This window comes from Juglans microcarpa x Juglans regia, chromosome 2S, assembly GCF_004785595.1.
Source record: "Juglans microcarpa x Juglans regia isolate MS1-56 chromosome 2S, Jm3101_v1.0, whole genome shotgun sequence".
Classification (NCBI taxonomy): domain Eukaryota; kingdom Viridiplantae; phylum Streptophyta; class Magnoliopsida; order Fagales; family Juglandaceae; genus Juglans; species Juglans microcarpa x Juglans regia.
The window spans coordinates 3,173,484-3,198,118 of record NC_054597.1 but is presented as its reverse complement, the minus strand read 5'-3'; the positions used below and the strand labels follow the sequence as shown (position 1 = coordinate 3,198,118).

General features: G+C 33.6%; 3 protein-coding genes across 4 annotated transcripts; 1 reads left to right on the top strand and 2 right to left on the bottom strand.

Moving 5' to 3' along the window:
• Positions 1 to 1,382: 1,382 nt before the first annotated feature.
• LOC121252302 (protein ABA DEFICIENT 4, chloroplastic) lies at positions 1,383 to 5,492 on the bottom strand. 2 transcript variants are annotated; one of them, XM_041151896.1, is made up of 6 exons: positions 5,170 to 5,491; positions 3,788 to 4,004; positions 2,443 to 2,543; positions 1,927 to 2,055; positions 1,750 to 1,838; positions 1,383 to 1,683 (listed from the first exon to the last, which is right to left on the bottom strand). In XM_041151896.1, exons 1-6 carry the CDS (start codon positions 5,212 to 5,214, stop codon positions 1,548 to 1,550), a joined length of 717 nt encoding a protein of 238 aa, XP_041007830.1. In that variant the 5' UTR covers positions 5,215 to 5,491; the 3' UTR covers positions 1,383 to 1,547. The 2 variants fall into 2 exon arrangements, with proteins under 2 accessions (XP_041007830.1, XP_041007831.1); XM_041151897.1 differs by lacking the exon at positions 1,927 to 2,055 and having other exon boundaries at positions 5,170 to 5,492.
• Positions 5,493 to 6,488: 996 nt separating this feature from the next.
• Positions 6,489 to 11,969, bottom strand: LOC121252237 (caffeoylshikimate esterase-like). Its single transcript, XM_041151779.1, has 9 exons — positions 11,724 to 11,969; positions 11,355 to 11,554; positions 10,516 to 10,545; positions 9,467 to 9,593; positions 9,195 to 9,341; positions 8,044 to 8,174; positions 7,805 to 7,942; positions 7,500 to 7,598; positions 6,489 to 6,931 (listed from the first exon to the last, which is right to left on the bottom strand). Exons 1-9 carry the CDS (start codon positions 11,938 to 11,940, stop codon positions 6,695 to 6,697), a joined length of 1,326 nt encoding a protein of 441 aa, XP_041007713.1. The 5' UTR covers positions 11,941 to 11,969; the 3' UTR covers positions 6,489 to 6,694.
• A 4,756-nt stretch (positions 11,970 to 16,725) lies between these two features.
• Positions 16,726 to 19,009, top strand: LOC121252327. The gene is made up of 4 exons (XM_041151933.1): positions 16,726 to 16,876; positions 17,502 to 17,699; positions 17,798 to 17,861; positions 18,307 to 19,009. The coding sequence occupies exons 2-4, from the start codon at positions 17,536 to 17,538 to the stop codon at positions 18,610 to 18,612; spliced, it is 534 nt and encodes a 177-aa protein (XP_041007867.1). The 5' UTR covers positions 16,726 to 16,876; positions 17,502 to 17,535; the 3' UTR covers positions 18,613 to 19,009.
• The last annotated feature ends 5,626 nt before the right edge of the window (positions 19,010 to 24,635 follow it).

Here is a 24,635-nt window from a genome sequence, read left to right as displayed (position 1 = left end):
CATTACTTATATTTTTGGATTAATCGTAAAATCAGTTTTCATGTTTTTCTAATTTGGAATTAGCGTCTATTTTCAAAAAACATCTCATCTCATTTTATCTCATCTCATCTTATTTTATCTAATTATTATAATTTTCTCAACTTCCAATACAAAATAAAACAAATAATTTAATTTTTTCAAATCTCAAAATAAAAATAATATTAAAAAATATATTCTATTAATATTTTATTTAATTTTTTAACTTTAATCTCAATTCATCTTCAAAAGAAACGGCCTAAAACTCAGTTTTTGACTTTCATAAAATTACTATAAAAAAAAATTTTTACAATTCTAAGACCTTTTATCAATTTTTTTTTTTTTTTTTTTTATAAAAAATTAAGAGAAGGATTGTCATGTACTACTACTATATCATGTGCCAGATTTCGATTGGCTGACGTGGATATTAATACTACGTGTCAACCATTCAAAAACTTACATGTGATCTCACATGAGTTTAAAATGACACAAGTCTCTAATTGTAAACATGTAAAACTTCAAATATCAAATTTTGTGAAATATGAAAATTGAGAACTTGAAGTCTTGAATTGTAAACACGTAAAAACTTAAATATTTATTTTGCAATTAATCCTAAATTCTTATAGAATTAATTGCAAATTAATTACTTCAATATTTATCATTTTGCAAGAGCGTCAACTCGATATTTCACACACCTAACATATAAATGTTTGCAATTAATCACTTCACTCATTCTCATCTATTCTACTAAAAAAAATTCTATACATAAGTCTCACTCCTGCACACTACTTAAAAATATATGAATTTATTCTTTTATTCTCATGTTTCATGAAGTATAAAATATAAAACATGAGGATAAAAGAAAAAAATCAACATTTTTTAAGTGGTGTGTAGAGTGTGAGACGTATATATAACACAACTCTTCTACTAATGGAGTTAACAACCCTGACGAGTGCGGCATTGCCCTTTAAAATCGATTTCACTTGCCATTGAAAGATACCAACCTTTCAAGAAAGGATAGGGAAATTGGTAATCAGAGATATTTGAAATAGAACAAGGAATTACACACCACGCCATCTCAAATTCATGGTGGAAACCGAATGGAGAAGAAACAAAAACATCAAATGGAAAAACTGGGAGCACAATCTCAACAAGGCACATTGAGTTTGTCAATGTCGGAAACTTGGGCAGAGCCAATGTAATTGTTGGAAAGTTCAGAGAGTAGACTGCTAACAGCGTGTTGGTCCGCCCCGGGGGGGGGGGGGGGGGGGGGGGGGGGGGGGGGGGGTGGTTGGGGAGGGGGCGAAGGGAGTTCTTGAATGTTAATGGTACCTCATTATCCATTTCGTGATGATTTTGAACTCAACTAGAGATAAATGACCAGGCATGTAATATTTGATCAAAGGAAACAATAAACCTCAGCATCCATTGATAGCTGATGATGTTGAAAACAATATGAGTCCCGATTAGGAGTCTGAAAATTTTAAGGTTCCAGTGAATCCATCTGCAAACTAGATCATGGACATGCTCTGTCAGGGGCTTCTGCAACTCTTGGTCATTGCTTTGGTGATGACATGAGTAAGGATTCCAATGGGACAAAAAAGCAGGCAAAAAGAAACCGAATGCCGGGTCTCAATTTGGTTTTCCAGTCCATCGTGAAAAACCTGCCTGTATTCAACAAGTGTTAGAACCACAACCAACAAGAGAGACAGACAGACAGACAGACAGACCGACCTTGCAGCAAAGAGATCTACAACCAACAAGTGAATCCAAGCAGAGGCTAAAGTCATCTCGCTTGAAAACATCTTTGCGATGCCCGGCAGCTGCATTCAGGCAAAGAGGAAGTAAATTATGAATTATACTTTATTTCAGAAAAACATTTTGAAACCTATGTGATTGTTAAATACAAACCTCTGGAAGCAAGTATTTACTTGCAAAAATCAGCCGGATTGTTTCAGGAGTCCAAGAGAGGTATAGTAGATATGCATACAGAAGTCCAAGCACGACATATGGTATGCTACTTTCCACGGATTTTTTTGTCTGGTTTATAGATGATTATATCAAAATTTGGAGCATCAATTAATATAAGCACAAGTAAACAAAATTTCTTCCCAACCTAGTGGTGAACATATGGGATTTTGCCAAAACAAAAAATAAAAGTGTTAATCGCATGATAACATATGCAAGAGAAATAAATTACTAAGAAATTCAACCACCAGCAACAATGAGTTTGAAGCACTATTCAGAAGAGATGGAGCATACATCCATACAATCTAGAATTATGCGTGTAGAAAATTCTTGAAGAGGAATTAGATGCAAAATTCATGAAGATAATTTATGATCTACATTTCATACTAATAGAAACTGAAGAACCGAAAGAGAAGGATGATGACGAATACCAAGCTCAAACTAATACAAGAAACATACTAGTTCAGCGTTAGGAGCCAGAACCATGAGAGTGTAAAATGGAAGAACAGCTACTGTTCCCAAAGAAAAAACGCTGCTAGCAAGTTGGGAGCTTGGCAACCCTGCAAAATAAACAAATGGATGGATAGGTACACATCAAAGCATCAGGACAGAAAAGTCGTTGCTGACAAACATTGCTTTACCATATTCAAGATCTATAACAATTTATGATGTTTAAGACTTTCATTCTCAAGCACACTAGCATAGATCCACGAGATATGTCTAAGCAGTTGGTCACCCAAGCACAAGGTTCTGCCCGAATATTTCAGGTTTTACAGTGCATCTCTGTCCTTTAGATGATTATTAATTCTAGCGGAATTTAAAGTGCATGAATAATTGAACAGTAACCAAAAAAGGAAATGAAAAGAATTTAGATGAACTCCATTTTTATTCAGAAGTAAAGAGATGCACCCCAACACGTTAACACTAGAATGCTGCAAACGGGATATCACCTCTCAAGAAGTCTGGGCAAGCATATTAGGACCTGACTTTACCAAACCCATACACAACTGCAAAGTAAGGATACTAGACATTAGGCCACAGGGGTTATTTTGGCTAGGGGCTTTTAGTTTTATTATTATTATTTTATTTAATAACAACGTTTCATAAGCAGAACAGTAGATGAATACATGAATCCTTAAAAACCAAGCAATACTTCAGTGTAAACTCCCAGCTGCTGATCCCTAAATTTATGAACTCCGTCAGCCTAAATTGGCCATGAAATATCATCATGAATACTGCAACATAAATGTTTTTGGAAAACAGGGCAATATGTGGTGAGAAGACATTAATGTAAGTGTTATATTCTATTATAGTCGTGTATTCTAATCATTATGTATTCAACTAGTGTTTTAAAATGTCATTGCAACTGTCTTTCAATCTGGATCTGTGACACATTTCTTTTTTTTAATAAGTAATCCGGATCTGTGACACGTAGACTATTAGATGAGCATATTTTTCTTACATGATCGACGACAATTTTAACTCCCATTTACAGCTTTCTCTAGACTCACTCAGTGTTTTCTCCAGTACCATGTATATACCTCCAACGCATATACGTACACCTACAGCGTATATATGTATATACATACACCTATATACTTCCAACGCACGTTCCGGATCTTTCTCACCCGCATATAGATGATACATAAATATCATATGACAAGACTGTTTATTCGAACATTTCATCCTAACTTCTAATCTCATGTACCTCTCTCAAGATTTCTCTAAAACAATAAATAATGGAAGGAAATGGGTTACAGCAATAAGTGGCCATTAAGTAGTAGAAGTGAAGAAAATGGATTACATGAAGCATTCACTCCAGAGCCTTTTCGATAAAGAACACATCTTTCAAGTTTTGGTCTAAAAATAACTCTTGATCCTCCTCCGAAACTCCAGTCTGGACATAAGTCAACTCCCACAGTCGCAACTGGTTGGCCACAAAATTCAGAGCCGTAACTTCTGCGAGAAAAACCTATCCTGACATCACGCCGCAGTCCTATAGACTGTCCCAAGGGCTCAATCTATAAAAGAAGAAAATGGAATCTTAATCGGAATGGATGCCCACAAGATCAGAAAATATACAGTCTCACCAATGTGAAAATTCAAGAAAGTACAGAGTTAGTTGCACGTCCTATTACAGCTTTAACTCTTTAGAGCAACAACAGAATATGAGGATAATGATTTTTTTAAATACTTAAAATGTTTCAAAGGAAGACATACAAATGTGAAGATGGAAACTATAATACGTAACCCCTCCATAGCATGACTATATGCTTAACCCTTGTAGAGACAGCATAAAACTTATTAAACATTACGTTGCATCAGAAAGTGAGTGAAATCCTATTTTCATGTTACTCATTTTTTAAGTCAGGCATAAAAACTAGAGGGCTGTAAAGATTATACGTCCTGGTACTTCTATAGAGAACTAGTTTGGGCCCATTATTGAAATGGAATGTGTCCATTGAAATGTTTATTGCATTATAAACAAAATTATCACCTCAACTGAGGCCATTGCAAAAACCTGAGCCATCACCATAACTGATGGAATAGGATCAATTTTAAGAATTTGCACAATGCCCTGGTTTCAGATTGTATACAATGATGGCCGCCACTTATGAATTTCCCTAACCTCGTTATGAGTTTGTCCATAGGATTGGGTGCAGATAACAATTCACCAAATCAATCTTCGAGACACGTCTCAATTGGCCCTAAACAGTTTTTTTTTTTTTTTTATGGGTAAAAAAAAGATTCGATGTTCTGCTGTAATAAATTGTCCATAGCTTGATGTTCTGTTGGTGAAAAACACATAGCAAGTAAAGAAGATGAATGTCGAGAACAGAACTTAAGCGACCAACTATATACAGCGTACGGCGACTAACTTTAATTGTCAGTGCCACACTTGATATGACAAAATATCCATCTCAGATCTATATTTGCCGACAAAGATGTTCAAATTGTCAAATAAAGTTCAAGTTTTTGACAAAATATAGCTATTCGCATACTATGCCGAATACCCATTTCCTATCAACCAGAAATTCATACACTGCAACACTAACAATAGAAGACATAATACCCAGATCGAGGGTAAAATGAAATACAAATCCAATTCCAAAACGCCACAAAACTGCAATCGACAAAGAGAGAACGAAAAAGAGAATCAATGCTCAAAAAGCAGAAAAGGCACACCTTGACTGAAATTGGAGAGAAGCAAAGGTAAGACGAGAAGGCCATGTTTTCAAGACCCGGATAGGCAACAACAAAGACAAAAACTCAATAGTTTCTTCATGAGTTAGTACACTATTATATAAAAATGCAGAGTCCAGCACGGTAAAGGTACAGCATGCCAGCCGGAGGAACGCAGTACAGACACGCAGCTTAGATAGAGAGAGGCTAAAAAGGCAAGACAGAGGGTGATTAGGCAATAGTTTAGAGCAAAGTCTGCGATGGAGAGCACTACAAACAGGAAGTCCCACTTACACCCACGTTTGTTTGTTCCTCAGTGGTTGCGGGTGTTTCACTTTCAGCACGTATATATTTAATGAAAGTGCGCCTTACCCGGTTTCTGCGTGTACTTTTTATATATTATGCTCGAGGGGATAAGGCAGACAAAATTAGGCATATATCATGTCAGCATCTTTTAAGTCTACGATTGGTTCGCTAGAGATATAGTTCTATCAAAAAATTGAAATACCGCTATTTTAGAAAAAAATTGTTGTGAATTATTGAGAGAGAGATTTACGAGTTTCATTTCTTCATGCTTGAACGAAAGAACTTGTTCAAATTTTTTAAATTTCTTGAGAAAACCTTTAAAAAAAATGTTTTTATTGAAATTTGAAAAAGGTATTTTAGATTTATAAAATTTATTAAAAAAATTATTTTTAATTAATACAAAAATCGAGGTATGATATTTTGGCTGTTCACATTATTTTAGTGTAAAGAAACTGAGAGTACACAAATAATAGAGAAAAAAATCTTTAAAAGCTTGGTGTTTAAAATTTATTAAAAAATTTGCTCTCTATAGTAGTAGTTGAGATGAGATAAATTGAAATAAAAGTTTAAAGTTGAATAAAATAATATTAGAATAATATTTTTTAATATTATTATTATTTTAAAATTTAAAAAAATCAAATTATTTATTATATTTTATATGAGAATGTGTAAAAATTATAATAATGAGATAAAATGAATAGAGAATGTTTCTCAATCCAAATGATGAAATGATCAGCCGAAAGACTCTAGTTGGCGTCAGGAACAGAACCAGAAATTAATCTAAAGGAATACAACTGTAAAAAGTAATTTGAGGAGGGCGAAATTAATTATTATAAAGTCTGCATTAGGGAAAAAAAAAGACCTTAAAATCGGAATTTTAATAAACTTTAGCCCCCAAGCTAATGCATAGGTCCGGGCCCTAGTTGGCGCCAATTCCCTCTCGAGTCATGTCAACAACATTTTCTTTTTTTTCAGCTGAATCTTCCTCAAACAAAGCAAAACTCTAGTTGCCAATAGAACAACAAACTCCAGATCCAGAAGTTCTGTAGTGTGAGCCCAGAACAACGAACAAGTGAAGTTTTTGTACCAATTCTGCATATTTAGCCGAATAGTCCCCATTGATACACTAATTAATGGTCCAGATGCAATAAGCTGGACAGTTTTGTACTTGCAACAGCAGCAGCCTTTTTTCAATGACAACAAAAGCTTCTTTGCATAAAAATTAATAATTGCAATGGGAAGTAGTTTTTACAGTGTGTTCATCAAGCCAAGAAATTATATCGTGAAAAACTTGAGTTATGATTTCGTCTGGCTCACCCTCGAGAAGAGAATGATAGGCATCCTTATAAAGGCTCAGCTTCTTGTCTGAACTGCTTGCTTTCTCGTACAAGGCCTTGCTCACAGATGGATCAGTTACAATATCAGCCTCCCCATGCAAAATCAACAAGGGCAGAGAAACCTGTAATTACAGTGAATACAATTCAAGTATTTTCTCTCTCCAGAAACCCAAAACCATAGTCCCTAGCACGTTTGGTTAAAGACCCCATCTTGGAAAAATATCATTGTATCTTGATCTACGTGGTCACTGGTCCAATTAGCATTATTAGATGAGCACACAATGTTATATAGTACAGCCTATGGAGAACTTCAGACCTCGGAACTAATCCTCGTGTCAGTTGATGGATTGTTAAAGGTAATGCTATCAATCAACCAAATCTCCTTCCTTTGGAAATTGCTCTCTTTAAATCTTAGAACTTAGAAAATTTTAAGAGCTTTAATTCCAGCTAGCTATCTAGGTCCCTCAATTAAGGCATGCAGAAGGAAAGACGAGGAAACAACAAATATAAGAACTTGCCCGTTAAAAAAGAACAAAAACAACAGTTAATAAGAACTTGGAAAATAAGGAAAGAAGGGCACGCAAAACAGACAAATTAGGATCCATTTGAGCAGAAGTTCAGAATAGGTGCCAAGATAATTCAAATTACTTATAAATAGAACAAACAGCGAATGTTGAGGAACAAGCATACTTCTTGCAGTCGCCGTTCTATCTCTTGAGTGGTTCTGAGCATCTCCACAGCAGTCCGCAAGCGTGGGTTATCATTGTATGCAATGACGTTGTAAGCTGTCAGTGGTAGATAAATATGAAAACATCTTAGCTAGAAAGGTATACTGCAAGAACAGATGAATTAGTACAATAAGGCAGTTAAGGGCAGAGAGAGAATATTGCAAGATCAAAGAAAAACTGAAGCTTCCTACATTCCTAGTTGCTACACGCATACAACATAGTGTATCATCTTTTTAATCATTAGTATTATCTGTTCACGTGACAAACCAGCTCTCTCTTTTTCAGGTCTCTAAATGCGGCCTCCGCCAAGTCCTTTTGTGGAACTAACTTCTGCTTTGGAAGAAAATAAGCGACACCAATCAGGATTTGCTTGAGTAACCATGGTGGAACCATGTTGTCTGCAATCTATGCAAGAGAGAGAGAGAGAGAGAGAGAGAGAGAGAGAGAGAGAGAGATTAATTGAAGGTCAACTAAGCAGGGCTTCTAACATAGGTTCAGAAAAGTACTTTGCACATAGGCGCTACAAGAATGGCACCGTCCCATGCATTAGGTTGTTTCAGATGCACCTTCAGAGCTACAGCTCCACCCAAAGACTGACCGAAAAGGAAGCTCGGGAGTGTACGAAACTCAGGGTTCTCTGCAATTAAACTTAATCAAACATATCATTGTGAACAAACTAGTATAACCAATGGTAAGTATAAGATGATATCTTCTATATATCTATTAATAAGACTGTTGCATTATGTACTCAGCCACAAATTTTTGAAAAGTGAAGAACTCAGCCAAAACAAAGACAACAAAATTAAAGGACCATGAACCAAATAAACGAACAGTAAGAAGTATCTTCCCCATAAAAAGAATGTTGAAGCTCCCCTCTCAGACAAAGCATCATAATTACCACACACATGATACAGAAACAATGAGAAAGAACACAAGATGCAAATCATCCCTATTATGTTCCCTGTGACTGTAATAGACTTTTGCTTGAGCCAAATGGATGACTTGCAGTAAAAGACACTTTTGTCCACCGACAATGAATTGAGTTGTGCACATGGTTACCAAAATATCAATGTGGGAAGTTTATAAAATTTTCCTGGGACCAAAAAACAAACTAGGCCTCATTTCACAACCCAAAAGTGTATCTCAGCCTTCTCTGAGTTAACACCAAGGTTGGGAGTAAAGGATGCTGCAGCAGCCAAGAGACAACATGAAAAGAAAAATTGTAAGACAGCCATTATCAACACCCACTATTAAGACAATTAGTTCAGTTACTAGACCCAACATTTAAAAAGATTGGAAACAAAAGATACCTATCAAAAAAGATTGGGAACAAAAGATATGCCTTGAAATTTTCCTTCCAATGTAGCTCAATAATCCCTATTTGCTGATTTTGATTCTTGCAAATAAAACGACCTCAACTTCACTTTAATCTGAATCAAAATGCCACTCACAATGTCATCTAACCTACAACCTAATTGTTCATCCCAAAATGAAAACTGACTCATTGAGGAGACAAAGAAATTAACCATCTTTCCATAAAGGGTAACGTAGTCATTTTTTCTTTCCAACATAAAGGAAAAGAAAAAATAAATACCATCACTATTTAAGAATTTTTCGCAGCAGGTTCAACAAAGATGCCAGAATAGACTTAGCTTACCTTTGACTTTTGAGTAATTCTCAATAACATCATCAACAATCCAGTCAAAGCTGGGAATATAACCATGCAGACCTTCTGAAAGACCAAAACCTGGATAATCCATTGCAAAAACACCATATCCAGAAGATGCCAACTTCCTTGCAATTCCTGTCAACAATGGCATGACCAAGTTAACAACTAAGTCCAATTATCATTCAACGCCACTAATTGACAGCAGTCACTACTTAACCAGAGGGGAGGGGGGGGGGGGGGGTGTGAGAAGAGTTCCATGCCTTCAAAGAAAAACGTGCAAGTATCTCCATAACCATGACAATAGCACACCACTGCTTTGAGGTGAGAGCTGAGGGGAAGCCAACACTTTGAAAAAATTTTCAATCCTCTAGAGTTCACTTCATATGACTGCACAAAAAATATCAATGATCGTTCTGTAGAAAAGGAAAATAATAGCAACTTCACAAAACTATACGGGATTGACACAGAAATTATAAACAAGGATACTAGCATCATAAATGACAGGATTTGTAAGAGATGTTCAGTTCCAACTAAACAGAGTTAAATGGCTAAAACAAAAAAAACAATGGAGGGAAAAGAGAGAGAGCTGGTCAGTTTCTAGTTGCCTTCTTCTTCTATTCTTTTTTGGCTAAGTCCAAGTTGCTGATGGTCATTCGTTTGTTTATAGCTACCTTTTCCGGTACTAATAAAAGAAAATTTAGATGAACAAAAAAGGATATGTTTGCAAGAATTTAAGTTTTTATAACAAATTAGTAAACAATAATGAAGTTTCTTGACTTATTATAAAAGGAAGGAAAGCTCGCCATTTAGAGATAAGAAGAGAGTCAAACTGTTTCTCTAAATTGTAATTTAAGCCAGAATTAATTTTGGAGATCATTTACTTCCAAATGACGATGGCCAATAAACCCAAAGAAAAAGAAGCGGTGATCTGCACATATAATAAGCCTTCTTTAAGCTGCATAAGCAAATGTTTTCCATAACTCCAAGTGGACTCTTAATAACAGGCCATCTTTTATTGATCAGATCACCCTTACTCCCCTGCAATAAACCTCAGTCCACTGACATCACCATCATGCAGCTCTACCTGTTTAAGCCAATTCTAGCAACAATGACTTGCTAGACTCTAATTGTAGGGGATAAGGTCATTGCATCTCACAAGTGAACAATTAGAGTCATTGCATCTCACAAGTGCACCTCCTTATACTCTTCACTCTTCAGTAAGTAGAGGATAACGTCCAAATTATGAAAGCCTCAATCTAAAAGAAATGCGATTTCAAAGATTAAAATAAACAAAATCCACAGTTCTTACCTCCTTTATTTCTAGTCCATCACACGGTGTCTGCAACACATTGAAATATAAAGTAATCAATATTACTCAACAAACATTTGTTAAGAGTCAATATTAGAATTTACTCTAGAAGTAAGTTTAAACATTTGACTGAGGAATAGGATAACATTAGACAAAATAAGTTCATCAGCCAATACCAATTCAATATATAGTCCCAAAGGTAGAATGGTTCGATGGACTCTAAGAACTAGTCGTTTGAGTAAATTGATACATTTTGATGTGTTACAGGCACAAATACTGCATGAAGTTCATCGTGCAGACTGGATGTAGTGAGCCAATTTAAAACTCGGTTTCTTACAGACTCCGTGCACAGAATAATAACTTTTTTAAAAAAAGACATGCTTGATTCACCGATTAAATAAATTGATGCAACAGAAAGAAACTTTGATTTTTGAAAGCAATACCTAGAGCAGAAGTTAGTATGAACCATTTAATTCATGAGTGCACCGTAGAAGACATATGTGCTATAATGATTTGTCACACTGATGTAGTTTGGATTCGGTCAGCTTGTCAAACTGCGGTTTGAAAGATTTGGCTTTATAGTTATCCACATATGAACACAGCATTAGTATTTTTTTTGCCACCCCAAATTGTTGGAATTCGCGTTATAAAATAAATTATGCGCCTTGATAATAAAGCATAAAAAACGCAGTTAGCAACGTAATACATTAAACTTGTGTACAAAAGGAAAATGCAGCAGGTGAAAAACGTTGAACTTTTAAAAATCTACAAACTTCGAATAACTGTGAATGCAATAAACCAAAGCAACAGAATAATACACACACACCATAAAGCAATACCTTGAACAAAATGTGATCAATCCCAAGTTGAATATCCTTGAAAGAGTCGCGAGCGCGCCTTCTGGCTGGCGCTTCGTCCATATTAGCCTCGAGAACCTTCTGCAACTCCTTGTCAATCCCAGGGAACTTCACCACTAGTGGTGCCATAACCTCTCTCCTCCCCTTCTTCCTCCACTGAGTCCAAACCCTAGCTCGAAATTCTACACCGTTTCAAACCCACCTCTTAAAAACATCATAAAAAAAAAAAAAAAAAAAACCAGAGGAAGCAATAAAAAACACCAAACACTTTCTATATTTTCATATAGACTCCTATTAATATGTTTGGTCGTTTTTTGCATTTCTTTGTTTGAATTTGTGCCGTGGGAGTACCTTGTATTGGGTGGCGCCTGCTGAGCTTTGCGGGTTTCAAAGCCATGTGGGGTTTATAAGAATCTTGTCTTTTGAATATTAAAAAAGATAATGAGATCTGACTTATAGCTTCGACAAAACAAAAACGTTGGGGATTGGGTGGGTTGGTTTTTGTTTGAGTTGTGATTGGGTGTTTGGCTGTGGTGCTTGGTTGGGGTGTGTGGGTTGGACACGCCATTTGCGACCTCGCGTTGCTATGGGTATGAAAGGGAAGATGTCACGACTTTTGAGTAACATTTGCCTAACACATTGACATGACCTCTAGTCAAGTCAATTGTTTTTTTATATTTTTTTTATCCTCTCAAAAATAATTATTTTTTCATAATGATAAGGATATCTATAAACTTCTCACATGCTTTTGAGCACATGAGAAATAAATGTATTTTAATCGAGGGATACAGTAATTTTTTAAATTATACTTTTTAAAAAAGATGTGATTCTTACATGTCTAGTGAATACCGGTAAAAAAAATGATTTGACTGTAAATAAATTTTATAAAAATAAACATATAAATTGATGCAATTTAATTATCTAATTTAACTAAATTGCATTAATTTTGAACCTTGAAACACAAACCATATGAGTGTATTTGGTATGGACAGACATGTTTTGATATTTAAATCTGTTTTGATATTTAAATATAAATTTGAGTCTATCTCATTACATCTCACTCAATCTTTTATTATTTTAACAATATTCATCAAAGTAACCATACACCAACACACACAGAGACATAGAGCTCGAGGAACTCACCGTTTTTTCAGATTTTCATAAAAAATTAAAATCACATTGTCTAACTTTTGCATCCAAGCATATTTCACAATGAGACTCACCAACTTTTACAAAATCTTCTCAAATATCTTAATTCAAATTATCTCATTACTATTTATAAATTTTTTATTTCATCTCAACATCCGAACGATGTTTTAGTAACAACAGTGACCACGTCAATTTATAACGCCATGTTAATTTACACCTGCCAAATATTAAAACATACTTTACTTTCCCCTTAACACCATTCGGCCAATGCTATGTTTTCTAGTCTAATGTTTAAAACCGGAATTGAAAGATCAAATTTCTTGGACACTCAGTTTAATATATAATTCAAACCCGTTAAATAAGTAATTTTGCAATTTTTATTTGGTCAAATCTTTCGTGTGAGGTTGAATTGATTAGGGACGATATCGGGCCGGTTCAGTCCGATCTTAAGTAGTTTTGTAGACAGGACCAGACCTATTTGGTTCAAAGATTTTCCACTCTGGACAGGACCGAGTATATATAGGACCAATCCGATCTAGGGTCAATCCATTCAGTCTGGACATGTCTCAAATGGACTATTCAGCACATTTAAATCTGGTTTTTTTTTTTTTTTTGTTGCCAAATTTCAATTATTTTCAACCCATTTCAAATTTTGTACATTTTTAGCTAAAAACACTTAAAAAAAATTGATCTTGAAAAATACAATGATAAAATAAAACAATAAATTTGTAATATGATTAATAAATCATTGTATTAGCCGATAAGTCTATTAGGTATATATAGTTATAACTTACAATAATATTAATACTATACTATTATACATACATTATGCTATAATCCTATAACTCTTATGATCTATTAATATATACTAATATTATATATTATACTATTATAGACTATAGTGTTACTGTTACTACTACATATAGACTTATAGTGTGTGTGTATATATATTATAATTATATAGTGATATTAATACTATATATTATATAATAATATATTGATATAAATTATTACTAATACTATTATTACTATATACTATATTAATAATTTAATAGTGATATTAATACTATATAATAATATATGGTCATAGTCTCATAGACTCATAGTGATATTAGTAATTTAATACTATATATAGACAGTAGACTTATAGACTCATAGTGATTTAATTTAGTTATAATTATATTGACGATGTTGATTATTACTTTATTACTAACTTAAAGTATGTTAATGCATAATGAGCCATTGGATTTGGACCATATACAACTTTTAACATTTTGTATATGAAGTAATAAGCATAAATAATTTAATTATCCATACATAATTATCCATACATATTACATCCATAATTGAGAAAAATACATACTTAACATACTATAATAAATAAGCATAAAGTATTTATTTATACATATATTATAATTTATACTATAACTCTTAATACTTAATAGTATTAGTAATACATTAAAGAATATATTAATACATTGATACTAAATAGTAAATATATATATAGTTATAAACTTATAGTCCAGACCGCCCGATGCTCACCCCTAAAACTGATGGATGTTGCAATTTTATTTTCTTCTAACGTGCAGAGATGATACTAGCTAGTGGAGGTGGTGAGGAGGACGTAGTCCACGTGGTTAATGCGTGAGAATTGCATTGGATGCTTATTTGGTCGCTTTCAAGCTTCTTTTGGCTGCGTGCGATCAATGTTTCGTTGCTTATATTTTTGCATGTCTATATCTATTCTACTCCACCTCCATGGATTGACACATTTCATCCTGTTAGCTCTTTTTGTGTAGAAAATCCTGCTTAGCAACTCTACACCTGTAATATCATAATAGAAGGTGTAAATTATACGGTTTATATTCTAAAAGGGTTAGCCAATGATATAATTGGAGTTTCATTAGAACCTTATAAAAGTAAGAATTTTTCATTCACAATCAACGTAAAATCTCATACACCGCCTACCATTATTCTTATTATATGGCCTATCATAACAACATACAACTACTTAAAGAAAAAAATAAATAAAAGAGTTATTCATTTCTTCTACTCGACAAGTTTGTGATATAGGACTGCTGAAAAAAATAATTATTTTATTTATGTAAATTAACCAACTACATAAAATTACTCGAGCATTAAATTGTCTAAAATCTACAATCGTCCACATGACTTACAAAATACGAGGAAATGTGTTTCATTTGCTTCCTACTCAAGTGTTTGCTTGTTCTCCATTGATTGGAATTGGTCAATTTCTATCCGTCAATTTTTTTAATATGCGTTTCTTAAATTTAAATACATCCATATTTTCCAAAGCGTCGTACCTAAGATTATCATTTACTAGAAGTTAAGGATGTAAATTTATTTAGAACTGTGATGGGCTTAGACTGCTAGAGCATTCCTAATTATTTCTATATCCATCCTTCAAAATACATACTACTAAAATACATTTTTTCTATTTTATATGATGATTTTTATAATAGATCGTACATCAATTTATTTATTTTTTTCTATATTATTTAAATTTATATATTATTTAAGGCATGTAAATCTATATATTGGTTAAGAAATTTAATTATTATTTAAAAAATTCATAAAGGAGTGAAAATGCCCCAAAATTGTATAAAAATAATACCTATGGATGGCCATGAGCGTGATGCACGTGTTAACATTTTTTGGAGGATAATGATAAGCTAAAACATTTTTTATATATTTATATTTCAAGTGAACAATATTTTAAAAATAACGTTATTTTATATGTAAATATCTGGTTCTAAAACATGTTATTACTGCTTAAGCGGCGGCAGGTGTCATGATCTCACTGGAAGTCAGTGTACGACAAGACATATGATCTCTGAAACATGGGTACGTGGTAGGGCCTGCTTTTGTTAGGTCCGTAAATGGCTCGCGTGGAAAATAAGTCCTTCGGTAGAATCATTTCCAAATTGATGATAGTGTATCTGTATCCTACTTTTATTTATTTAATAATAAACTGTGTAAAAGTCAAAGTCAAAGTGACGGACAGAGAGCTCGGATCGGATATTTATGGAAACCAGCTTCATCCAGCTGACTCCTTGGGCTGGGCTTTCATTTCTTCACACGTTTTTGGTCAAACTCAATTACTTTGTCTCTTATTCTCATGTCTTACCAAAAAAAAAATACAATTTTTCATTTATACATATTATATCTTTTTATTATGGTTAATTATCAAATAATATAATCTGTTAAAAATATTATTTTATGATAAAAATTATGCGACACCAAAAAAAAAATATATCCTATCTCATCTTATATAGTGTCATTTCATGTTAACGGATCATATTCGTGTCGTGTCAAAACATATATATTATACTATATAGATCAATCCAAACCTGACCTGTTAAGCTTATCGTGTCAAAATTTTAAATTCTAACACGATCCATTAATATAACGGGTCATGTCGTATCTAACGTTTTGACCCGTTTATGTAAAGGAGTTGAATAGACTCAAAATTAACCCGTTTGACCTAGTTAAGTTTAGCATAATTCTATATAAATGTTAAAATCACAATATCTGTAAAAAAAATATATATAAAATTTAAATTTAAGTTCAAAATTACAATCCAAACAATAAAAATATCTAAATTAAAATCTCAATAATTTTATTTTTAAGTATAAAGGTATAATTGTAACTTTAACTTTCTTAACGGGTCAAAACAAGTTAATCCATTATCAACCCGTTAAGCAATTATGTCTTAACGGGTCAATCCGTTTTGATCCGAACCCGTTAAATTTAAACCTTAACCCGTTTTTATCATGTTGTGTTCGTATTAGGTTAACAGGTCGTGTTACATATTGTCATCCTTAATTTTATATAATCATTACAATTTTTTTAAACTCTCGCACAAATTATAATAAATAATTAAAATTTTTAAAATAAAATTATATTAAAAAATTATATTTTAATAATATTTTATTTAAATTTCAAAAACAAGACTTTAATGATATATATGGTTTCTTTGCAGTATAAATCTCATTATTTTATTTGGGAATGAAACCCTTCTATTACAACTATTTTCTGAGTGGTGTTTTTGTCACTTTTATGGAACTTCCCTCCTACCCATGTTTTTTTTTCCCCTTATTTTATAAATTATTTTTTAAAGAATTTCAATTTTTGTTTTTTTTTTTTGTTTTTAAGATATATATTGTTGTTTTGAAATTTTATAGTTTTTTAATTCTAATATTTAAAATTGTTTTTGTCAGCTCGTTTGGCTACCGCATTTATCAGCCTCTATAAATAAATCCCAGCTCTATTAGGACCTTTCTCCCTCGTGGCGCCGATCTTACTGCCTTCATCTCTCTGAGGATTCCCCATAGGTATCCCTCCCTCCCTCTCTCTCCCTCTCTCTCTCTCTCTCTCTATATGTTTATGTATGCTCCTAGAACATTAATTGATTTTCCAAATGGTACAGTTGATATTCTCCACAGATCTGGAGCTTTTCATTTCTTTACTATTTTCAGGCATCTATTCTTAAGCCCTAGCCTCTGTTTTGATACCGGATCTGATGGAGTATTAGCTGTTTTATGTTTATTTTTGAATATTTATATATTTTTTGGGCTGTTGTCAAATTTAGTTTATTCGTTTAAGCTGTTCTTCTTGGCCAAAATTTCCATTCAAAACTCGGTTTATTCTGCTCGAGCACGTGGAGAAACGCTTTTAGATTTGGGTTGCTTTTTGGTTTTTGCATGAATCAGATGAAAGCTCATTTGTATTTCAAGGTCTCAATCTTAGATCTGTTATCAGAGCATGCAAATCTTCTAGATTTCTGTTTGTTTGCTGAGAAAATAGAGAAAAAACTGGAAATAGAGCTCAGATAACTCCAAAAAATGAGATTTTTATTCTTGGACTTAGATCGGAATGAACAGAAAATTTTCCTTGGACTGAAATTTACAATCTTATGCGAATAATTGGCTGATATTTTGTATTATATTTGCTACACAGGCGTTTTGCTGTGAAATTCGGATCTGCTTCAAAGATGAATCACTTTAACCTTCAGCAGAACGCCTTTGCAGTCGGCAGCGAAGAGATGAGGAGCTCCGTTTCAATCAATGATCTGAAGGGACCGATTGTTTGCCCAAAGCCTAGGCGCGTTGGGGTTTTGGCCCACAATCCTTTAAGGCCCTTGAGGTGGCACATGAGGTATTTTATATTATATTTATCATCTTGGGTTTTATTGTAGTTGATTATTATAAACGTTGGAAGATTGTAACTTTGTGGGTTTGGAATCTGGGTAACAGTCATCAAGCAGAGGTTTGTGATACAAAGGCCGGAGCGGAGCTTCTTGATATTATTCTCATGAAGGTAAAATTGTAGACTTCTTTCATTGTTTGATTTGTGTTTTTGTTGAACTTATAGCTGCATAACCGTTAGAGATATAAAAAAGGGAAAGATCTTTGTGCGTGGACTATGGACAACCAAATAAAGTATGCTGGGTCCTTTTTTTTTTTCTGGCGAATGATTAATGATCTGGATTTAAGCGGATGGATGCATGACTGATGGGTCGAAACATTTTTAATTTGTTTTCCAAGATACCTTGCAAAAAATGAATTGCTTATTTTTTTAAGGGATCAGTATTCTTGATGGATTCTGTAAGTTTTATGTGTTGAATTTCTTTTTCTTCTGAGAAATGTTCTAAAAGAATGATCTTATTTATTGTTTGAACTGTTTGGGTTAATTTTTTCATGCTGGGGGTTTTGCTCTTAACCTCTCTTTGGATTGTGGCTGATATCTTTTTCCCCCCTTACAGGAGGCTCGTGGGGCGGAACAATCTCCAACCCCGTTCTCCTCATCACCACCGTATTTTTATGGGTCTCCTCCAAGCAGATCTGACAACCCATTAGTCCAAGATGCTCGATTTGGAGATGAAAAGCTCACTCCTATTTCACCACTGTCAATACCATCTCCGTCAGGTGTATCATCTCCATCATCATCTTCACGCAAAGGAGGTTGTGTTAGAATGAAGTATGGCCTCAAACCCGCCACAGTTAGAGTAGAAGGTTTTGATTGCCTCAACAGGGATCGCCAGAATTCCAGCATCCCTGCTGTTGCGTAGAACTCCATTACACGAAGTGTACATAGAAGGAAGCCAAATGCATTAAAAACACAGCAGACTTAACAAGAAGAGGGAATTTTGCATATTTTTGGAGAGCATTAAGATCTTCTGTTAGTAGTGTATATATCATCATATGTTTTGTTGGTGATTATCTCATTGATAGTTCTCTGTAAGTAAGGACATTGGAGACAGCAAGCCTTGTGTTGTTGAGAAAAGGTTTGAATATGTGGGAGAGCATGGTTGTTTTGTAATATAGAAGATGGGCTTGTATGGGGTGTGTCTCGATTTTTAGGTGATCACCAAAAAAAATCTGTATAGAGGGGTATGGTGATTTATTTTTGGTCGTTTACCCTGTAAATTTATTGGATAATTGCTAATTGTCTACTAGTTCCTATTTTGTTTTTTCCTTGAATACATGTAAACTATGTTTGCTCGGCGAACTGTGAATTGCGAGACTTTAGATTAGCTTCGGGGCTGCTGCTACCCAGTAACCTGCTCTGGATCCCAGGTTTCTCTCGTTTTTTATTGATTTTATTATTATCGTCGTCTCTCTCATTTGTCATAAACGTGACTGCCTATTATCGTCATCCTCTAACTTTAACACTGATGTGTTTGGATGTTAAAATGATTTCATATTTATGTGGTTATCCACTCATCTAATAAGGGATTAATTTTCTGAAAGATCTTGACTTCGTTTGGTGGGTCTCGGATTCCTTTCAATTATCTATATTGTGTTTAAAGGATATCTATAGATCTCATAGATGATTGAATAAATTTATGAATACTAATGAGTTATGGGTTTGAATGATTGATCTATGAATTGATATGTGTTTATATATGTGTTTGAATGATTGAAATAAATTGAGATATGTTTTAATTTTTTTATAGGAAGTTAAAAAAATAATAAATTTTGCCTATTAGTAGTTTGAGATACGCTGAGGAGAGCTGAACACCCAAACATAAGAGCACCAATTAAATAATGGGTTTCCAAATTTTTCCTAGTAAAGCTGTCATTCTCTGATGTCTCGTCGACTCCACTCCGGTGCACGTGGAAAATGTTCTATTTTTGCAGGTAATTTTTCTAAGGTCATCAGCCTTTGAACCCTATGTATAGGTTAATGACCCCTAAAGATGCTATTAGATTCCGTTGTTCTCCTGAAAGAGGAAGATATTTCCGGTGGCCAGTCCATTCTTCCAGAGTGCTCCACCAACTATAAAAGAGCCATTTACACTAATAATTCGTCGACTTTGATGGTATAGGAGTTATTGTATTTAATAAGTTAATCTCAATTCATCTTATCTCATATAATTATTATAATTTTTTTGAAATTTTGAATAAAATATAATAAATAATTTAACTTTTTTAAATATCAAAATAAAAAATTATATTATAACAATATTTTATTCAATTTTAATCTCATCTTATCTCATTTAACTCACTTTTCAAACTTCCCCTTAAATCATTTTCAGTCAATTCCATGGTTGGATTGATTACAAGCGGCGGTAATTGGGATAAGAACGCTTGAATCTCCGGCAAGCTGCATAGATTAATGAATATTTGGGTTAAAGTTATAAGCTGAGTCACTTCCAGCTCTAATTTTCCACAGCCAATATGGATTGGGTTTTAATATATATTCCTTCAACCAAACCAATCAGAAGTAATTTGTAGTTATGTAGTGAGATATTTGTTTTGGCTACAAAAATATTTCATAAATATAAACTCATAAATAAATATGGCTTCATGTGATATGTGCGTCAAATTAAAATAGATCTAACTTATCACGTGAAACTATTTCAGATAATATGAGTTCAACTCAGCTCGAACTCCCGGCAGGAATCCGCCCGTTGCGAAGAAGGCCGTACTCTACTTCCTTGAACAGTGATTCGTAACTTAATTAAGGGTGGAAGGTGGGAAATGTTGAAAATGATTTGATATTATCTTGAATATCAAATCATTTTAATTTGATATTACATTGATTTAGTTTTTATAATAATTAAGATATTTACTTATCTTATTTCAATATAATTTCTTTATAAATAAATAAAGATCTATATATGTTTGCATTCAATAACAATTAAAGTAGTAAAAATGATGCTTTCAAAGCCTCTCTTCCTTATTTTCTATTCTCTGTCTTAATTTCCCATTTTATTTAAATTTCTATCAGGAAAGTCTCGAATTCCAATTAGATCTAATTCCCAAGTGGAGGCCAACCAAAACTGAACATGAAAGTGATTTAAAATGACTTTGATGTTATTTGTTTTCAAACAAGCTCTTGCTTCTATCACTAGCTACGTACGTACGTACCTGCATGCATTCAGCCCTTCCGCCATTGCTTGCGATGGAGGTCATGATCATGTCATTATTCTTTATTGGCCACATGAAGGGCTCCATAATCTTATCCCTGCATCCAAGGAGGAGGTCATGGATGAATATGAGTAATGGTCGTTAAAGATCATGAGTACTTCTTTTCCTTGCGTTTCTCTTTCAAGTTCTGCCCTAGCTCTATCTTTATGCACCTTATAAAGACCATTCCTACTTCGAACTTGTTCTAGGAAAAGACCCACATGCAATGACTCAGACAGTCAGTCCTGCATGGCCATTCTTTCCTAAGTGAACTACGTACAGATAGAGTTCTTGCTCGTGTCTAGCCTCTACGGTATTGGACTGTTGTTCTAGTCAAGCTCTGCCCATGCCATCCGGCCCCCACTTCTATCGAACTCAATAGCATTGAAGACCATGGAGAATGGGCCTTTAAGCCCACGTCAGAAAGGACTTTGGGCCAGTTCAAACGTCATTCCACTGCACCAAGTTTATCATTTTATTACGCAAGAGCCACATTTTAGGAAACTGAGAATTTTATATTTTCAAGACTAATTATCGTCAGGATTTTTTATCACTCCAACTTCTATTGATAAATCTATCATGTTCAAGTTTGTTCTTATTTCATATTGTCCAAATGTTTTATAGTTGGTATGAAATTGCAGTTCTGCCCTCACGTTAGAAAATATGATCAATTATATGAAGAAACTCGTGACTCATTTATATACAAATAATGTAAGGTACAAGTCTCAAATAAATAAGTTTATATAAATTATTTGTAAAAAAATAAATCTTATTAATAAAAAATAATCTTTTATTATTATTTTTTTAAAAGTAGACTTTACCTTTTCATAAAAATTTAAATTAAATTTGTATATCTAAGACTTATATAAATCATTTATGTTTATTTATCCTAACCCGCCGCCCGCGAGGAAGAAGAAGAGCGGTTTTGGAACATACACCAAAGCAAAAGCAAGTGGAACTCCAAAAAACCAGGAGCTCCTCAAGTGGAAAGTATAAGAATTCAATAAATAAATAAATAAAACTGCACGAATTGTGGCGATTGGACCGCACTCTGACATCTGAGCAACATTTCCGACACGTGCTGTGTCCTCTCATCCTTCATGGTTTCTCGGACCCATCTTACATGGCTGTCACATTATACAGTCCCTCTTACTGGTTACTCTTCTTCAAGTACGTGTCCTCTGTTTTGTCTCAGACGAACCCATCATTCCACTGATCCTTTAAAGTTTGTGAATTGGTTTCTTTCACTCATATTCCCATCTGAGTAAAATCGTAATCATTATCGTACGAGATCCTCGGATCTTCCCTTCGCCACTGCAAATTAACTTTTTACTGACATTTATGCTTTTTATTATCCTTCTTTTTTCTTTTATCCTGGTTTTCAAATTCTTAAAATTATCGCTTGACGTCTATATTTAAAATTAATGTTATAATGTATATCTTCATTAAAGTTTACACATTCCAAAAAAAAAAAAAAAAATGCAAGCATTAATATCAAAAGTTTTTACTTGAAAAAATGTAGGTAACGTAATGTGCGGAGATATATTATATACATGAATTTATTATATTTCATTACTAAGTACTGATTGGTTTTTTGTTTACTATAAGAGAAAAGATATTTACAATCGTAAATTGTATAATTTCCGTGAATCGTTTTGAAAAAAAATAAATAAAATATGGAACTCACATGAAAAAAATTAGTTTTTTAATAGTGGATCTCATTCATTTTCAAAGTAATTATGTAGTGATTGTACAGTCCACGATTATATGTAAAATTACTCTTATTTTAATCATTGAATTGTGAATTAAGTAATATAATCTTTTTGTAACAATTAAAATAATGATTTGTTCATTTGAAATATACTACAAGAAAATGCTTATATGTGACCAGATATTTAAGATGAAATTGATAATTTTTTTATAAAAATAAATTAATTCATTTTCGTTATAAATAAATCGTAACAAATAATCATTTTTCTTATAATAAATCATTGTCAAAAATAATTTCTGTGTAAAATAGTATTAGGTCTCATTCATCGAATATGTCACTTTTATAAATATATTTTTGTTCGACCCCACATTATATCACTAGCAAGGATTGGACTCTTGGAAGATTTTGGGAAAATAAAAGTTGCATATGCAATTATAGATATGGTGGTATATATACCATTGGCAGTTGGCTCCTTAGATTCTGAGAGTCAATAATACCCAGGGGGAATGAACCGAAGAACAAGCATGTTAAAAAAATGGATACATTTAATTAATAATTAGAAACGTACATAGAGATATTCATGTAGTATAAAGGCACTTGGAATTTAATATTTTGATTCTGCAACTTGGTTGAGTAAAGCTGGACATGTTTAAAACCTATGATAGAATGGATTGAAATTTTTTGTTACATGTCTTGGAGGCTTTTGGTTTCTACACCTAAAGGTGTGTTTTGGTTAAAACGTGTATTTCTTCGTCGTGATTTTCTGTCACGATGAATGACACTCTTCTGGATTTCTTTAAAGGTGAATGTGGTCTGCGACAAGATGGCCCCCTCTCGCCCTATCTGTTTATTGTTATGCAAGATATCATCTCTCGCTTGCTTAAGAAATCTTTTGAGAATAAAAAAAATTGGGCAATTCATTCAAGCTAGAGGTACTCATCTTGTTTCCTATCTTATGTATGCTGATTATATTGTTATTTTTGCTTATGGTGGTCAGAGGTCTATGAATGCTTTGATGCAAATTTTCAATTGTTACGAAGAATGGACCGAACAGGTTCTCAATAAGGATAAAAGTGCTATTTATTTTTCTAAATATATCCCTGGCACTAGAAAATGCTCTATTCTTTGTTCTACTGGTTTTTCTTAAGGTTATTTTCCTTTTAAATACTTGGGTGTACCTATTGTGGTTGGTGGATTGAATGGGTGTGATTTTGGTGACTTAATTGGCAATTTTAAAAAGAAAATTTCTGGTTGGAAGATGAAAGTGATTTCTGTTGGTGGTAGAATAATCTTGTTTCGGCATGTCTTGTCTAGTATGGTCACTCCCCTTCTAGTTATTTTACACGTTCCTAATGTCGTGATTAAGTCGTTGAATAGGTTATTGAATTCTTTCTTTTGGGGGGAATATGAATGAAAAGGTAAAAGGAAATGAGGGTTTAAGACTAACATTTGTAGACCTACAAGAAAAGACGGTTTGGACATTCTGGATTTTGGGGATATTTAACGGGCCCTACACAGGAAACTTACTTGGTGCTTGATCTCGGGCAACTCTTTGTGGGCAGATTATTTTAGAAGTATGTTAGGAGTAATCATTTATCCCTCTTGGAGCCTAATAAGGGTACCCGATTATGAAAGTCTATTGTCAAATGTATTCCGAAAGTCTTAGATCACTTGAAGTGGCTAGTGAGTGAGGGTTTTTTTTTTCCCTGGTATGACAACTGAGAGGAGGGTGGACCCCTAAAAGATCAGTACCCAATTACAAAGTATCCATCAATTAAGATTAAAGAATATCACATTGAGAATGTGTGGGATATCTCGCGATTTGAGAGGTTAGTGGGCCCTCAAAAAGCTAATGATTTATATAAATTTTTGGTTAAGCGTAAGGATGGCCAGGATGTTCTTATTTGAAATAAGGAAAGTGATGAAAATTTCACTACTAAAAGTGTTTGAGATTGTATTAGACTCCAG

Excerpts from the sequence above, each read along its gene's own strand:
- LOC121252302 (XM_041151896.1), bottom strand. The coding sequence starts at position 5,214 with ATGGCCTTCTCGTCTTACCTTTGCTTCTCTCCAATTTCAGTCAAG. Across the intron at positions 2,544-3,787 it reads CTCTGGAGTGAATGCTTCAT|GGTTGCCAAGCTCCCAACTT; the intron begins GTAATCCATTTT and ends TTTATTTTGCAG. Across the intron at positions 1,684-1,749 it reads GTAGATCTCTTTGCTGCAAG|GCAGGTTTTTCACGATGGAC; the intron begins GTCGGTCTGTCT and ends TGTTGAATACAG.
- LOC121252327 (XM_041151933.1), top strand. The coding sequence starts at position 17,536 with ATGAATCACTTTAACCTTCAGCAGAACGCCTTTGCAGTCGGCAGCGAA. Across the intron at positions 17,700-17,797 it reads CCCTTGAGGTGGCACATGAG|TCATCAAGCAGAGGTTTGTG; the intron begins GTATTTTATATT and ends TCTGGGTAACAG. Across the intron at positions 17,862-18,306 it reads TTGATATTATTCTCATGAAG|GAGGCTCGTGGGGCGGAACA; the intron begins GTAAAATTGTAG and ends CCCCCCTTACAG.
- LOC121252237 (XM_041151779.1), bottom strand. The coding sequence starts at position 11,940 with ATGGCGTGTCCAACCCACACACCCCAACCAAGCACCACAGCCAAACAC. Across the intron at positions 11,555-11,723 it reads CAGGCGCCACCCAATACAAG|AATTTCGAGCTAGGGTTTGG; the intron begins GTACTCCCACGG and ends GAAACGGTGTAG. Across the intron at positions 9,342-9,466 it reads TTGCACGTTTTTCTTTGAAG|GAATTGCAAGGAAGTTGGCA; the intron begins GCATGGAACTCT and ends CATTGTTGACAG.